Source organism: Parasteatoda tepidariorum, chromosome 11 (genome assembly GCF_982258835.1).
Source record: "Parasteatoda tepidariorum strain Cologne lab strain chromosome 11, Ptep-v5.0, whole genome shotgun sequence".
Lineage (NCBI taxonomy): Eukaryota > Metazoa > Arthropoda > Arachnida > Araneae > Theridiidae > Parasteatoda > Parasteatoda tepidariorum.
Window position 1 is genome coordinate 21,719,805 of NC_141765.1, and position 18,655 is coordinate 21,738,459.

General features: G+C 30.0%; 2 protein-coding genes across 3 annotated transcripts in view; one reads left to right on the forward strand and one right to left on the reverse strand.

Annotated features, from left to right (window-relative positions):
* The window catches only part of LOC107437108 (uncharacterized), a 67,266-nt gene extending 62,525 nt beyond the window's left edge, over positions 1–4,741 (forward strand). Inside the window, exons 19-20 of the mRNA XM_087155350.1 lie at positions 3,165–3,329; positions 4,600–4,741. Of these exons, the coding sequence (XP_087011476.1) occupies positions 3,165–3,329; positions 4,600–4,712 (278 nt within the window). The 3' untranslated portion in view covers positions 4,713–4,741. The remainder of the gene's footprint in view (positions 1–3,164; positions 3,330–4,599) is intronic.
* Positions 4,742–5,761: 1,020 nt separating this feature from the next.
* On the reverse strand, positions 5,762–18,278 carry LOC107437106 (uncharacterized). 2 transcript variants are annotated; one of them, XM_043041494.3, is made up of 4 exons: positions 18,175–18,278; positions 16,658–16,752; positions 15,644–15,843; positions 5,762–6,261 (listed from the first exon to the last, which is right to left on the reverse strand). In XM_043041494.3, exons 2-4 carry the CDS (start codon positions 16,728–16,730, stop codon positions 5,779–5,781), a joined length of 756 nt encoding a protein of 251 aa, XP_042897428.2. In that variant the 5' UTR covers positions 16,731–16,752; positions 18,175–18,278; the 3' UTR covers positions 5,762–5,778. The 2 variants fall into 2 exon arrangements, with proteins under 2 accessions (XP_042897428.2, XP_042897426.2); XM_043041492.3 differs by lacking the exon at positions 5,762–6,261 and adding an exon at positions 10,828–11,845.
* Positions 18,279–18,655: the final 377 nt, after the last annotated feature.

Sequence of the window (18,655 nt, forward strand, 5' to 3'; positions counted from 1 at the left end):
AAATATTCGTTAGTCTCAAAGATCCATTTTCGATTCATTTTCTATCCGGCATTGAAAGGTTGTAGCTAATGAGGGTGAATACATTATTGATTAAAAATAAAATCTTGATAACAAATATCAAATGCACCGAAACGTTTACTTTCCGGTCCCCCTAATATTTTCGAGACTTAACGGTATACTACTATTCTTCATATTTATAATCTGTTGGTTAATTTATAATATACCTATTGTTTCGTATTTATAATCTGTTGGTTAATTTATAATATATCTATTGCTTCGGATTTATAATCAGTTGGTTAAAGTAAGACAATTGCAACGAACTTTGCCTGAGAGACCATAATTAATTAAGAGCTAGGTCAATTGTATTGAAATTTATTTTATTGGAATAAAACCGAAGTCAGAGAAAGGAACTTGATTATAATAATTTTAAAATTAATCTTTCGTAACTTCGACGGAGTATTCTAAATTTGCAGAAAAGTTGGTTTCATATAGAAACTTTTAGCAACTCGAGGGTAACGAAAACGTAGGCAAAATAAATGAAAAATATACAACAAACAAAAACTCATGCATTTTAAAGGATTTCTGCAGAAATTTGATTTTGCACTTTACTCTATTGTTTGATGATATAATTTTTTCCTTTAAAACTCAACCAAAATAAAAAAAGAGATATTTATTTTACATCTTGAAAAAAAATAGTCAAAAAATGTCATTTAAAAACAATCTGCAGCTCTAATTTCGGTATTAATATCCCCACACCCATCTTAAGCGAGATCAAGTATTTGTATATAGGCAACAAAAGATTTATTCCCCAGTGTATTTCTTACAAAAACTTTTGTGTTTAAACCCAAAACAGACAGTTGTTAGACTGTTAGGTAGTCAATTTATTATAGATTATGTACATAAAACACGAAAGACATGAAATTAACGAAAAATAAATTAGAGAAAAGGGAATGAGGAAATAAAGGGTCATTCTAAATTTAGAATCAGTGTTTAGTGGGGAAGTAGGGAATAGGAAAATAAAGGGCCGCTATGTAGTAGACCGGTTCATTGGCCATCTCAGTCCCCGGATTTATTTCTATTCGACCTATTTGTATAGGGTGCAACTAAAAACATTGTGTGCAAGACCCCTGTTGTCAATGTATGAATCTTGTATCGGTTCACGTATCGGTTGCCGTCACAAACATGAGGGAAATGATAGATATATTCTAGAAGATTGTCGATGCAATTTCACTGAAAGTCACATACATATTTTAGAAAATGCTTATCAATTCGAGCACATTGTGCAAGTCTGTACAATTAATGCAGTGTTGTTGTTTCTAATGCCACTTGCTAATACCAGCAAGCCTGCTTGGTGAAACCAAGAGAATTTAAGGGAGAAGGTGCGTTTCTTTTTTTTTTCAATGACACCGTCTATGGCCAAGAATATGACTTCAGTCACACACACGCCACAGCCCGTTTATAGGGCGGGTCCATTCATTCATACATACATTTATTCATTCACATGCCGTAATTTCGATTTAAATCAGGAGAACGATCAATCTCCAATTCATTACCCCCAAATGTATGATTTGTTATGGGAACATGGAGGACTTTGTGACCCGATAGATTTAACATGCACCAGTCACCATTTACTACACGGGGAGTCTTCGGCCGGTGGGAATCGATTTCACGACTCTTGGATATGGGCTCAATGCTATACCAAACAGACTATCCGTGCCCACTGATGCATTAAAAATGCTTTTGTTTTTTAACCACTTTATTGTAATTTTTTTTTAATCAGTGAACCTGTCTCATATTGCCCTAGTACATAACATCTATGCCCACGCTTTCCTTCCTGAAATGGCCTTCTTTCTTTATTCTCCAACGCTGCACTAAATGTTGATGAGGAATTCAGAATTTCCGAGTATATGAAAGATAATACTGAGGGAAGTTTTTTTTTTAGTTGCATTGCTAAAATTCTTGACCTTGCCTAATTCGGGTGTGGAGATTTCAAATCTGAAATTAGTTTTACATCTAAAGCCACAGATATTTTTTTAAATGACAGTTTTTGTAGAAATGTGCAAGTTCAAAAACGTTATACGTAACAAGGGTTCGCGTAAAGGTAGCGACAAACTGCAAGGAGAGTCATTTTATTTTTTATAACCGTCGTTGAACAGCCGACCTAATTTTGGGTTTACGACTGCCAATGTTCAACTCCGTAGTCTTGTAATTTTGAACGCAATCCAGAAGACAAGGGAACTCCTGGATCAAGAAATTTGCCTTCGCGGAGGACTTTCTCAAGGAACTAACTCGCATTTGAGTTACAGGAAGAGAGAAATCAGGAAAACCTCTCACGGTTTGCCTGACTGCAAGGGGATTCTAACCCATGATCCGTCTACCACTGAGGATATTTTACATGTCCTGTGGTCAGTACGAGACGGGTGCGGAATTCGTATCGACCAGCGCTCGCTGGGTTTCGAATCCGGTTCACTTTATTGGGGGGCAAGGGCTCTATCCCTTGAGCCACCACAGTCTGCAGGGAGAGTTGGGACACATCATCATAATTAAAATTGCATGGGAACCCATGCCCAGAAATGTTGTCGTACACGGTATCTTTTATGACCTTTTCAGAAATGCACACAAAGAAAAATTCATAATTGAGAAAGCTCCCCTAGGGGCGTATGATGACATGGATTCCAATTTCAATTTTAATCCTGATGATATGCTCTCACTCCCCTAGATGTTTGCAGCATAAATGTATCACCCCTGTTATGAATCACATTTTGAAGCTTTTATATTATGTCAAAAATTGGACTGAAAATGTCATTAAAAAATTGAAACTTGAACATTGCAGATTCGAAATCAGTGGCGTGAAAATATCTGAGATTAGTTAAAGAAAATCATACGTAGCAGAGAAAAATGGTTTTCTAATGTAACCTTTCCGTAATGCTATCTATCGGATTACTTAAAAAAGTGTCATTCTAAAATGCTTAATATTTGCTTTACAGATACTATCTACGCGTGTGTTGTTGTATTCATCTTACCAATTAACAGTTTACCAATTAACAGTAATCCACTACTATATACAATTGCTGCACCAACGGAGCTAAGGCGACAAATTGAATGCTGTCTATCGGATTACTTAAAAAAGTGTCTCTCTAAAATGCTTAATCTTTGCTTTACAGATACTCTCTATGCGTGTGTTGTTGTATTCATTTTACCAATTAACAGTGCTCTAAATCCACTACTATATACAATCGCTGCACCAACGGAGCTAAGGCGACAAATTGAAAGATGGCTGGAACCAACTCTGCAGTGGATGCAAAGATTTAACTTTGCTATAAAATCTCGTAAGTTTTCTTGAACTTAATAAGTAGGTTATGTTGAAATATTTAATTCCGATAAACATTTTATAATCTTGCCTTTTAAAAAATATTTTCAATCCTATATGATATAGATATTGGTGTTTTATTATCATATTAAATGAAATTTTTTATTTGCAATTATTGAAATGTCGCAAGCATAGAATGTTTTTAACGTATGGTGTTAGAATATAAATCATCTTTTACCCACGGTTACAAAGTGTTAAAAATAAATCAATAAAAGAAAACATTGTTTTGACTGTTTTCAGATATAACACAGGACAAACAAAAATGTATGTGATTGTTTTAGAAAGTTAACAAAAAGCGTATGGTAACATCATAATATGAATTTCATGCTTCGCCTCGGTCGCTCTGGACGAAAAGGTTCTTTCCATCCATTTTTCACCGTTTGCAATGTAAATTCTTTGCAACTGATTTTAAATTGACCCAAATTTTAACAAACCATGGAAATTTTAAAAGATATTTATTTCGTTTCCATCTGCAGACCAGTGGAATTTGTGCTTGCGGTGATGCTGATGAAGATGCTGAACATATTCTTCTTCACTGTAGTCTCTATGCGAGTGCCCGAATGAATTTAAAGACTGATTTGAGACGTCTTTCAATTTGTTGGCCATCTGTCTTATCAGAACTGGTCAAAAGTATTGAAAGTCTTGCGGCCTTGCGGAATTTTGTTTTTAATGTAAATTTGTAAATTTTTCTCCTTTTGTTTTTTACTTACAACTGTAAGCCTCATGCTATACTTTGTGGTGCATGAGGAGTTTTAAGTCGTTTAAATAAAATAAAAAATAAAAAATATCATAATACTAATTTACATGCTTAAAACAAAATATAAGCGTTATTATTACAACTTTGCTTTATTTAAATTGTGCTTTTAAGATATAAGAGATTCATAGCTTTAAATTTAAAAAAAAGAAAAAAAACCTAAACACCTGAAGTTTTTTCAGAGGCTGCGTGAAGAGGTTTGAAATACTTTTTTAATATTAAAATGATTTCTTTCTCTAGATATTTATGATTTATAATGATGTAAAAAATAGGCTGAATTGATTAAAAAGTGATGAATAAAACGAAGGCGGAGCTTTGTAATTCGCAATAAAAGTTTGAACAAAAGATATATAGCTTAAAATAATTAAAAAAAAGTTAGCTTTGCCTTAAAAAGGGATTAAACTATTTTTAATAATAACCTTTTCTTAAGGTTGAATATTTTATTTTTAAACTAAAATCATTGGTAAATTTGCAGGTGTAAAAGTATCATCAACTCTATCAAGAAGTGAAAGAAATTTGGAAAATCGTACAGTACCTCAAGTGAAGATTACAGATGAGCACACTGAACTATGTATTACAACAATATGAGAAATAAAAATATTGCCTAATTGTTTTAATTTCTATTGTTGAATATTCTGAACAGGATCCTGGTTTTAAATATCTCATAATATCACAAAGGACAATAATTTAATGATTTTTTAAAGAAATTTATTGATATTATTATTTTACTTCCATATTTTTTCTACATATTGTTTATTTTTGGATAAATTTAGGGCTTTTTAAAATATGCTAATACGACTGTTTTGCTGAGAACTTTTCATATTAACTACTTATTACTTCTGGTTTTACAAAGAACTGAATTTGTTATCGGAACATTTTTCTAATTATTAATTTGTATACTTAATTATTTTTTCATCTTTGTTAATTGTCGAGTTCAAGTTCTTCATGTACTCAAAATATAAGTAATGAAAATACCGGGCATGTGTACACCTAACAGTGGCATTTAACCTTGCGTTGTTCTTTGTTCGGTATTTCTAACGCTTTTGTTGGGAATACTGGATTATGGGCCTTACATTATTCCAGTTATTTTGGTTCTTATTAATAATCACCTGCGATTTTTGGTTCTTACTAAAAAACTAGTTTTCATTAATATATTTCATTCTGTGGTGATTTAGGATCGTTAAAATATATTATTGTGATGGAATGATGCTACACACTCGGGACAGACTTTAAAGTAGTGTTTTGGCAATATTTTTTAACAGAAGTTGAAATTAAAATTGAATTTCTAATTTCTGACTTCAATATTCGAAAATGAAAACTATAAATCTGTAAACACTTATCAATAAATTTATTCAACCGTGGAAATAAATGATGAAATGGCTCAAATGTACATTTTAGCCACATTGAAATAAATAAATATTGAATAGCAATAACCTTATTTCATTATTTTTTTTTAAAAAGAAAAACATTCTAAAAGATACTGCTTCCCATTATATAAGCATAAAGTAAACCGAGGAAAAGAAAATTACTGTTTTTATGAGAACGGTAATATATGTTTAAACTAAATTAACCGGTTTTTTAGTTCTTAACAAAATAAACTAAGTTTCAGTGTTTCAAGTGATTAACAAATACAAAAGTTCATTTGATAAAAACTTTATTGCTTTGGGATTATATTTCTTATAATATCCTTCACGTCTTGATCATCTAATTTGCTATTTACTTTTTCAGTTAAATATTTTTCAACTTTTTCCATCATAAGAGGTTTGTAGAGATGAAAAATATCCCTCCCGATTTTAGGTAAAACTTTTTGAAGTACTTCAGCAAAATTTCCTCCACCCAGAAAGTTTTCCATATAAATTGAGATATCTTTCCAATCGAAGTCAAGTTTTATGAGTGCCATTTCCATAGTGTCTGTCGTAAATCCGAGTTTTCCGATTCCAAACATGCGTATATCTGTGGCATTGATGTCAAATTGTCCTTTACCATAAACTGGAAAAATCTTTGCTAGCTTTCCATTTGCGCTATATTCACCATCTATATAAATTGCAGGTAAAGTAAGATTCATTTCGAGGTAAAATTCTTCCAAGTTCGCTTTCAAGTTAGTTATGTTAAAATTTGATAGGTGGCTGACTTTGGGCTGAAATAAAAATAAAAGAAACTTCTTGTTTTTCAAATGAAATTTGAAATGAAAAGCAAGAAATGTAAAATTCAAAATGCAAATTAAATGTAAAATTCAAAATGTAAATCAAAATCAAAAATATAAATTAATTTCAAATGAAATTTAAAATAAATTTACATTTTTGATTTTGAAATTTTGAAGATTTTCATAAAGCATTTTATTGATATTAAATAAATAATCCCAAGAAACTTAAGCTGTAAGATATTACCTAATTAAAAACTTCATTCGCGTCAAAAATATATAGTCCCGCAGTAGACAGATCGTAAGCACACGCTTCCCAGTCGAACACCGAAATCAAGCATCACTGCCTGTGGTCAGTAAGCGGGTGGGTGACCAATTCGATAAGCCTGCGTAGGAACCAATGGTGAGCGGTATCGGTCCTCGTTAAACTGTTCTACTGTTAAGTGCTCGATTTGGCGCGCAGGTCGTCGGGCTACCAAAGCAGGGAAATCATCCCCTCTGCAGGGGATCAAAATTGCGATGGCATGTCTTCGGATCATCCTCTAGGATGTTTCCCAGACAGTTGCCAATAGCCCATTGTGCAGCTCTAGTGTGACGTAAATAATATACCGTACTATGCCATCAAAAATATATAAATAAAAAGTAACAGTCCACATGTTTCAAGTGCTCAAACATATATGCTCATTGACCATTTACAAGACTCGCGAGACGTAAATGAGAAGAAACAAAAGTAGTTTAAAATATAAAACGTAAAGTTGCCAACAAAAAATAGATGTTGTTGTTAATTTACGTCACACTAGAGCTGCACAATGGGCTATTGGCGACGGTCTGGGAAACATCCCGGAGGATATCCGAAGGCATGCCATCACAATTTTGATCCTCTGCGGAGGGGATGGCACCCCCGCTTCGGTAGCCCGACGACCTGCACGTGAAGTCGAGCACTTTACGGTAGCACAGTTTAGCAAGGACCAATACCGCACACCCTCGGTCCCTACGCAGACTGATCCAAGTGGTCACCCACCCGCACACTGACCGTAGCCAGTGATGCTTGACTTCGGTGAACAAAAAATAGAAAAATGAAGGAGAGAAATAAAACTATAGAAATTGCAGTAGCCAAGAAAGAAAACAGAAGAAACAGAGCGAGAAAAACCGCATTGGCCGAGAGGGGCAAATAAAGGTAAAATGTATTTCAACGCACTATAGAGAGATGGTGAGGAACTAATGTCGTTAATAAGGGAGATCTTCCTTATGTTGTTATCTAACCTTATTTAATGTCGTTAACAGACGAGAATGAGAATTCATTCTCAATTGGCAAGTTTTGAAAATAGTTTCCTATTTATGAGTGCTTTGAACATGTTAATTCCTCTTTATATATTCTTGAAGGGAATGAAGTTTTTAATCAGATAGTATTTTGTTGATAGTTATATTACACTGGTTATCATAAATTAAGGAAAAATCACAAAAATAGCGATAACTCTTTCAAAAGTAAGCCAAACCGTGCAAAATTTGCATATGTTGTCCACTAAGAGTAGCTGAGTAAAATTGCAATATGCAAATTAGTGGCGCTGCACTCGGCTTACGTCATCTGCCTGGAGCATAAAAGTCCAAGTTTGAGAGAAAGCACACAAATTTTACTGTGATTGCGACATTGAAAATCTGAGATAGCCAATTCGTAATAATGACCTCTAGGCATCATTTGCCTGAAGAACTACGATGGAGAGCCATCGGGAGACTAGAGGCAGGGCAGAGTCAATCAGAAGTGGCCAGATGGCTAAATGTGAGTCCATCTGTGGTTCATAGACTTTGGAGGCAATTTCAAACCACAGATTCGGCATCTAGGAGGTTCAGTCAAGGACGGCCAACTGTTACGACCAGTGCCGATGACCGATATTTGACATTAAGTGCACGCAGGAATAGAACCGCTACTCCGACACATCTTAGATCCTCTCTTGCTGCAGCCACCGGAAGGTTGGTGTCAACGTCAACTGTGCGCAGAAGGCTCCACGAAGGTGGTCTGTATGCGAGACGACCAGCCATTTGCGTGCCGCTCACATCACGCCATAGGAGAGACCGTTTGCAGTGGGCCCGACATCATGTCCACTGGACGTCAGATCAATGGAGGCCTGTTCTCTTTACGGATGAGCCCAGGTTTAGTCTAGAAAGTGACAGTAGACGTTATTTGATATGGAGAGAACCTGGGACCCGTTATCATCCATCAAACATCCGTGAAAGAGATGCATACGGAAGAGGCAGTGTCTGTGTTTGGGGAGGCATATCCTTAGGAGGGCGCACATACCTCCATGTCTTTCCAAGGGGAACCGTGAATGCTCAGGTTTATCGAGACAACATCCTTGATGCTTATGTGCGCCCATATGCCGGGGCAATTGGTGATTGCTTCCTGTTACAGGACGATAATGCAAGACCACACAGAGCTCGCATTGTTGATGATTATCTTCAACAGGAAACAATTACTCGCATGGAGTGGCCAGCTCGATCCCCGGACTTGAATCCTATCGAGCACGTTTGGGATGCTCTAGGGAGGCGTGTATCTGCCATCAATCCGCCCCCTCAGACCCTTGCCACGCTTGCAACTGCTTTACAAGAGCAATGGCTCTCACTTCCTATTGAACTGATAGACCGCATAATTGAAAGCATCACACATCGCTGTTTGTGCTGTATTGCTTCTAGAGGCAATCATATTCCATATTAAAGGTACTTTTTCTATTGCAAACCGATACTTCCAATTTGTTTATTTTATACATGTGCTAATTTCTATACTACTATTAATGTCTGATAATTTCTTTTTATGTTGTTTAATACCTTACTATGTGTTGTATATTGTGGGTAAGTTTCATAAAATTCCATGTGTAATTTCTTGAGTTATCGCGATTTTTGTGAATTTTCCTTAATTTATGATAACCAGTGTATTATCTCTTTTAAGATATTCATCTGGGTTCGGAGCAAATTTTTTTAGTTCGGAAAATAGCCTTTATTAAAATTTTAATTTTAGTCTTTGTACGCAGGTGTACTAACATCATAAATCTATAGTAAATTTTAAAATTTTTTTAAATATTCTTTCAAAATGAGGGCAAATTTTAGCATGAAACTACAAATTTTTTTAGGTCTCGAAAACCAGCTCTATACAAATTGTTATGAACATCAAAAAAACAAATCATGGAGCAATAATGTTCTTACCTATGTTTTGAACTAAAATCTTTAAAAAAAAATTGAAATATATAATGCAATAGAGCTATATATTGTTTTGCGTTGATTTTTTAAATAAAATCTATGAACATTCTTACTTAAAGCATGGTAAAAAATAATGAATTCACACCTAGATCTTAGATTTTAGTTCAAAAAATAGCTAATATTACATAAAATCTACATACAAAATTTCAAAGAATTATACATTAATGTTTTTTTGTAATGTGCGTTAGCGTAAAGAGATTTTCTTGAAATGTACGTTTTTTCTGGCAATGCAATTAAAGTATGTAATTGCTATTCTGTTTCGCTTATCAACAAGCGAAAAAACAAATACCACTTCGATTCTAAAAAGCGGAAAACAAAAATTTAAGATTTAAAAAGCTAATGAACAAAAGTTCAAGTATAGACAGTAAAAAGAAATTGAAATTTTCGTCAAAATTGCCGATTTTTACCTATTTGGATACCTTAATTACAATTTATATTAAGCTGATACAGTTTCGCAAAGCGAATATTACTTGAATTTTCTCTTGCCTAATACGATATTTTATGTTGCTTATTAAATGAAAGTAAGCTTATATGCTGGTTTATTCTATGCAAGTAAGTAATGATTAATGCAGTTATGTAGGTAATGCCTATGCAATTAATTTTATCCATTTCATTTTAGTTATTGAAATATTAACTTTTTTTTTAAAATTTAAGATTTTAAGAGAAAAATGCGAAATTAAGTTTTTGACAAAAGAGCAATAAAATGCTTTTACTGAGATGATGAATATATTTCAATCAAGGCGTGTAAGAGTAAAATATTTCGATTGAGTAAAATATTGAAATGAATCTACTAAATTTGTTCCTAAATTACATATTTTGAGAAAAAAAGGTACTTTGAGTTTTTTTTAAACTTGGGAACTTTTTTCTTATTTTATTATCAGAAAAAGATTATAAAAATGTGATAAGAAGAAATTGATATCTAAAAAAGTGCATTCATTTTCTCTTTCAAATATTAATGTTTTTAGGTATTTAAAATATAAATATATATAGATACTTTATGCGTATGAAAAATTTTACATTTAAAGTTTATAGTATAATTTTTCTATATTTCATATTAAAACACCAGAATGAAAAATATTCTCAAACTAAAGTCACTTTTTATTGTCCAGAAGAAATAAGTAGCATTTATGGATTAGAAAAATGTTACTTTATCTTAATAATATTTTGTGATAATACTATGGAGACCTCCTTTGTAAATATTTTTTTAAATATTAGTTTTGTCCCTAATGCATTTGTGCAAGAGAGAAATAATTTCATATTTGCACACTTAATTAAAAAAAGTAAATTTTGCTAAACAAAATGTTATTGAAATGTTTGTAGAAACAAATCTTTATTTACAAAAATTATATAATTTACACCCACACTACATAAAAATATTGAATTATATAGCTTTGCAATTTAATATAAGACTTAAAAAGCTTATTAATAAAGTATTAAAAATTATAGTTTAAAGATTTTTGCAATAAAATATTTTCATTAATTTTCTTATAATCAGATCTACAAAATTGTTGTTTGTTAACTTCTTTTGCAAGGGAACTGCTCGTTAATCTTAAAATAGTCGGTTCAAAGTTATTAAATTAACTTTATTTACAAAGCAGCATTCAATTATTTTAAAATTGATATAAAAACACATAATTTAATTTATACAATAAAAAAATAAGTTAACATAACCGCTACATGTTTTAAAATAACAAAAGAAGTATAAAGTTCATCAATATGAGACAAAAATATATGAATCAAGTATAAAAGTACATCAATTACAAAAGTATATTTGTAGAGAGCGTTATTCTTTATAGTATGCAAAAATATTAAGCTCATTTTTATTTTGTGGAAAGTATTTAACTGGTCACTGTCTATTGGGTAAAATACCATCAATGATTTTTTTAACTTCAGGCCTTTGAAGTTGTTTGTTAACTTGATTTATCAAAGAACTGTTCATTAATTCTAAAATAGTTGGTTTAAAATTATCAAACATAGTTTTTCCTAAAGCAGGTATCAGTTTTTGCAATACTTCGGAAAATTTTCCACCACCTAAGAAATTTTCAAGAAACAGCCCGAGATTTTTCCACGTTAAATTTAACTCCAGTTTTGTCATCTGCAAAGTATCATTTATAAATTCCAGTTGGCCAAGTCCACCTATTTCTACATTAGTTATATTAATTTCAAAAGTACCATTTCCTCGTACGGGAAATATTCTCAGCAGTTTTCCATTCATGTTATATTTTCCATGTAAAGTTAAGCTAGGCATTGTAAAATTAAATTCCAAATAAAAGTTTTCCAGATCAGGATAAATATCTCGGAAGTTGAAACTAGATAATCCAAGAACTGTTATCTAAAAACAGAAAGTAGGCCAAATTTCAGTAATTACAGAAAAAAAGAGAAGAAAATAAGAATATACTTTGAATAAAAAATATGAATACAAAGTTGGTTTGTAAATTGTAATTACATAACAGAAAATATTTCAGTACATAGCAGAACAAATAAAGGAAAATAAGATTATAGTTCAAATAAAGGGGAAAAAGGATAAAAATTTGGTTTGCAAAATAGAAGTTGTACTGAAAACTCTAAGGACTTTCAAAATTGAAAACATTTATAATGTCAGTGGTTAGAGAATCGGACTCCGATCCGAAGAGCCCGGTGTTTGATTCTGGACTCCGATAAGACCCAACCAGTATAAGCAATATACGTGCTTGTAAAATCGGAGGAATAGTAAGTCCTGTGGTCGGTCACTGATCAGAACCATGGATATAGAGATCTGGAATAAATTTCCATCCCCTTCAGGTCTATGTCTAAATTGAGGAGGTGACCTCACAAATGAGATCCCGTCTGCAGAGGATCTTTTGGATTGTGATCTTTGAATCACCCTCAGGGATGTTTTTTTTTATCACTCTATACTACATATTTATTTAGTTTCAAATAAAATTAATCAGTTGCATAAAAATTACTATTTTCAGATGATTAGTATATTTTAAAATCAAATATGCTTATTTACAATTAATTTTTATTGACAATTTTGTAAACAATTAGTAAACAATTTTCCAATAATTATGTAAACCCGGAACCAAAAAAAAAATATTTTTTAACTTGCAAAATGTTTTGAACACAACTGTTTATTTGTAATAATAATAGCATTTGAGCAAATGGTAAGGATTTCATGCAATGTGTTCACAATATGAGAATGCTTATTGCACAAACATGCATATTTTTTTTGGTGATTGAGGATTGAGTATTGTAATTTTAGGATTGAGGCAATTCCAACATTAACGACATTTTTGCGTAAAATCTGGATTGAAATATTGAAAACTATTGTGAATAGTTATTACAGAATACCTGATTGAGTACACACTCTTGGAAATAAAATTCTCTCTTTTGCCTACTCAGCTATCTATGAGCTATATTTTGTTAATTTCGAGAAAAAATATCGCAAAATCACGTGATTTATAACAAAACGGAAATTCTCAAATCTGGGACTTAACTATTTCCTCAACTTGAAACTTCATCACATTGCATCGTGGGGGATTTTTTTAACTAAAATGAAGACTAGACGATCGAAAATAAAATGAAATAAGCCCGCCGGCGTGTATGGCGGCGTGTATGGCTTTGTCTTTCTTATGTTAAGGTGACATTGACTTAGATATATGGAGCCCTCAATAAAGTGATTATTAGAAAAGTTCAATAGATTCACTGAGAGTTCTTTTTTCTTCGGAAAAAATGATGAAATACTTTTATACTACTGACAAAATGCGTTTTCCTCGAAGAAGTAACGATATTTATTCCGTCAATTTGATGAAATGTTTGCTCGGAGAGCAGAGAAACGGTTTCGTCACAAATGGAGAGAGTTTCGTGACATTTGAGTATCCATTTTTTACAGCGCATGGATATTTTCCTACAGAAATATATAAAGAATGCAACATTAGAGAAATGCTCTTTTTTTTAAAATTTTCGTCATTTTTAGAAATGAAACTTATTTTTCTGTCGACGTTAAAAAAAAATCTAGTACCTTAAAAGGCGTGGCAAGGCTTTCGGGATTGGTTAGCATTATCAAATCCTAATATATACCTAGTTACGAATTTCACTTTTACGTATCATATGCCTGCCTTGTCGTCAACTGAAAAGTTGTTGTTAAATGGTAAAATCATTGCTAATTTGGCAATTGTGATAAAAGTAAAAAATAATCCAAAGTTATTTTAATTCCAAAAATTATAGGAACAAAATTTTAAAATGGATGTTTTGCACTAATGCTTATTGAAAAAATTTGTTTCAGAAACATATTTTTTTCAATGGAGGAGGCTGAGAATATTTTTTTAGACTATAAAAGAGGGATATAAGAGAATATAATTGCTTATGTAATGAAATGAGAGGAAGAAGCTGAAAATATTCCACGTATCAGGAATTTATTGAGGTGAATTTATATCTAGGAATTCAATCACTGGAATTAAGAATCAGCTATTGATAGCATTTTACATTCAAATACAGTGGCCAATTTTCGATGTTCTTTTTCTTTTCTTTATTTATTTTTGTAAATTTTGTTATGGTTTTATATTAATTCTAATATCTCATTTAAAATATCTTTAAGAAAATTTAAAATATGCGTTCTTTTGCTCAAAATTTTCAATAAAGAAAAAGTTAAAAAAAATCTAACTTTCATCTAATAGCTTTTTAAAATATTAAAGACGTCTACTCATGATTTATAAATGAGTTGTTGATTAAATACATCTTTTATACAAAAGTGATGAAAATTGATATTTTAAAAGCTTATTAAATATATTAAACATTTGAAAAAATGTTGTATCCATTTCGCATTTGACTTTTAAATTAAAAAAAACTTGAAGCGTATAAGAACAATCAGCCACAGACTTCATAATTATTTGTGAAGAGGCATAATTAGATGTGAGCTGTAGCATAATCATTCTTTTTTAGCACATTTCAATGTGGAGTTTTAGACTTTTTAAATAGTATGTTATAAAAAATTAGATCATGTAGAAATTCTATCATTTTAGCTTTCACTTTAATTTTGAAAATCACTGTTAGGAATTTTTTCTTCAAAAAATATTTTCAAGTAATTTTATAGTATTTAAATTATTCATATTTATTTTAGTTTAGCTACTTTTTATCATTTTTCTAAACAGTTTATAATACCTTTCAACGGAATTTCTATTACAAATATAGAACACATGAAATTATCTTTAAGTCTTTGTCTAAAAAAAACCCTAAGTAAATTGCGTTACTTGTAATTGCAATATCGAAAATTATGTTACTTGTAATTGTAATATTGACAACTGCTTTTACATCTTTGCAAAGTATTGTTTGATTTTTAAATGGTAATAAATGAATAACAAGACAGCAAAAACAATGTTTAAGGGGTCACAGTACCCAAAAAATGACCAAAATATAGAAAGAATTTTTTATTGCTTATAATTAAACTTCAAACTATTTCAAAAGCACTGAAAAAAAGTCATCTCTCTATCTACATTTTTAAATAAATATGAATGATTTTAGATTGCCCTAATACAAAAACATGCTCAACAGACAGACTTTAAAGTTCTTTTTCTCATAGATGATAATTTTGTGATAATATGATGATAGTTTTGTATAATATTATAATTTTTTCTATTTAAGATAAAGCTTTGAAGTAAACTTTTTTTATCTTAAATATAAAACACTTATTTAAATTGTGCGTGAAATAAAAGTTTTATGAGGTATTAAAACTTTTACAGCATGCTATATATACCTAACAGGAATTTTTAACCTTTTTATCAACTTTTTTACAAAATAATCGATAAAAAAATATTCTAATTGATACATCAACAAATGGATGTACAAAATTGTTAAGATGAATATTGTAAACACTAAGAAGAAAAAAAATTGAAAATATGTTAGCCTTTTGAATTTTTTCCATTTTTTTAAAAATTTTAATAAATTTAAACAGTTTAATTATTTTTCGAAGATAAATTATTGATTATAAGCTAAATGACCATGTAAAGCATTCGCAAAATGAATGATTATACCTTTATTTAAAAAATTTTTTGCGAGGATACTTTGATGACCCCTTAAGATGTAAAAATAGTTCTTAATGATTCTGTAAATTAAGAATTTCTTTAACGACTTTTTTAAGATAAAATTTACAAACCTTTCTAATTTTTAAATCTAAAGTTGCGAGGTTTTCAAGAACATTGATGTCAAGGTTTTTAAGTTCCAAAGGATCCAAAACTGGCATTTTAATAGCTTCTATTCCTACTTTCATTTGTTCTCTGAAGTTCTCAATAGCTTCTCTCAAATATTTTTCAAGATCTGGATCAGGTTCTACAAACTGAAGTTCAGGAACCTCGTCTATGGTAAAAATTAAAGCAATTAATTAAAAAAATAACAATTAAGAACCATAATAAAAAAAATAAATTTTAGATTTTATTCGATATTTGAAGAAGCTTTTTGTAAAGGAAAAATAAACTTGCCACAAATATTTCTGTTTTGCTTAAGATCGAAATATGAAGTATCAAAATAAACCCATTTTGAAATATTACTTAAAAGATGTTAGTAACACTTATAGGCTTCGGTGAAATTTTTTTAGTTTACTGTTTAAGTTATTTCAGAAATTTTTAATTATTTTGTTATGAACTTTTTAAGTTTTAAGTATTTTTTTATTCTTTTGTATGCACTATCATGTTCTTAGTAACCAGTTGAAAATACATACTATAAGAAAACAAAATGTAGCTGTCTCTCAATTTATTATTTTTTTAAAAAAAATAATGGAAAAAAAAGAAATAGGCTTAGTTCGGATTTTTTTTCTTAAAAAAAAATCGAAACTAAGCCCATTTCTTTTTTTTTAGTTTCATTGTTTAAGTTATTTTATAAATTTGTAATTATTTTGTTAAGAAATTTTCTAATTTTAAGTAATTTTTTATTCAGTTGCATCTTTTATGATGCTCTTAGTAACCAGTTGAAAATATATACTGTAAGAAAACCAAATGTAACCACAACTCAATCTTGACAACAAAAAAAAAAAAAAAAAAGGAAACAGGCTTTTCCTTGTTTTAATGAAAACTTTTTTGATACAACTTCCAAAACATCTTTAAAAAATGAGTTTGCTTGCCATTTTTTCTTTTTTTTTATTTGTTTAAAAAGATGAATACCAAATGGAACTTACCTAACGACTGGTCCGTGAGAACTGCAACAAACACTGCATTAAACAGAATAAAAAATAGTGCCGTAGTTTTCATCCTGAGTCCTTTATTTTAACAGCTGTAAATACAATTTTCATTTTAGTTACTTTTAAAATTTAAATATGCTATAAAATTTTTTATCATATATAATATAATACATAGAATTGTACTTTTTAGGGCATAGTTAAGAATAAATATTTGTGGAGTTACTCCGAACAAAATGTGAACAGATTCCTTGTCAAAATTTTACCTAAGTTCTTTTCATTCTATAAGTGTGGTGCAAGATCAATAAAAAAAATTTTTTAATGCATTGTAATTATTAACTATGCAAACCCATTAAAATTACTATTTTTTTACCAACAACGCAGTAGAGTTTTTAATTCAATCTCTATGTTGTTTATGTTTTTAATCAATGTAAACATTGCATTTAATTACAACTTTCCTTATCTTAATTTAAGTGTATTCTTGTATCTCTCAGATTTCACATTCTAGTTAATAGTAGAATTAAAAAATGCGAAGAAATTTTTTATTTTGGTTACTTTTAAAATTTGAAATATATGTAGTTTTTTAAAAAATTAAAAAATTGCTTTATTTCAAAGCTTATTAACAAAAACGTTTTATAATATTTTTTTCAGGAAAAAATATAATAGGAAAAATCGTATTTTGTATGTATTTTTCTTTAATTAAGAAAATTTTTTTAAGAGTTGCACCAGACAAAAATAAATTAATTAATTAATAAAATAAAATGAATAAATAAATTATATAAATAAATAAAAATTTGAAAAGCTTTTGACTAAACAATTTTTAGAAACTCTGCATTCCACATGGAAAGAAATTTCTGGCAGAATTACGTATTGAATTCTCATTAAAAAATCTATAATTAAAGTATAGGATAACGTTTTAATGAATAATAAAACTAATACCTGCTTTGTTGGACTATAAAATTTGGAACAGATTAAGCAAAAATTAGAATAAATAAATAAACCATAGACAAAATCAGCTAAAGGCTTATTCATTACTCAAACTAAGAGAATTTTTTAATATATGAGAAAATACATGGATTGTTTGTTTGTGAATTGTACACATTTAAAATTTTAAAACTAATTAATATAAAGAAATTATTATTTCTTTATGAATAATGAGATTTATAAATTTCTGGTAGAATTACGTATTGAATTCTCATTAAAAAAACCCTATAATTAAAGTATTGGATAAAGTTTTAATGAATGATAAAACTAATACCTGCTTTGTTGGGCTATAAAATTTGGAACAGATTAAGGAAAAATTAAAATAAATAAATAAACCATAGACAAAATCAGCAAATAGCTTATTCATTACTCAAGCTAAGAGAATTTTTTAATATGTAAGAAAATACATAGACTTTTTGTTTGTGAATTGTACTCATTTAAAATTTTATAACTAATTAATATGAAGAAATTATTATTTCTTTATGAATAATGACATTTAATAACACGCTGAAAAATTAATTTTTCTTACTCACATGTTTCAATTGTATCTCTTTAAAACTGCCAACTTGCAGCCACGAGTACTGATTATTTTTATGTTTATATCAGATATGGTTTCTGAAAGGCTTTATCATTTGTTATAAGCTTTCTTATCAGGTAAAACCACATGTTTTTATCACTACTGAAATTTACAACAAGAGAGGAAATATGTGCTAAAACTAAATTAAGCTTATGAACTAATCAATGATAAAGAAAAAAAATGTACCAACGAATTGTATAGTCAAACAAAGACAATGGCACAAATTGTAAACAATTTTGGTCTAATGATTTTGGATTAGTAAAAAGTTAAAACAAATATTAAATCATTTATGTTTTATTTTTCATATACCAATCAAATATACATTTCTAGTAACAACGAACTTCAATTTTATTGCTTATTTAAGGGACAATATGAAACCAGAACTGAAAAATCAAATTTTTATTTCCTCATAATTTGATAAAAAGATGCACGATTAT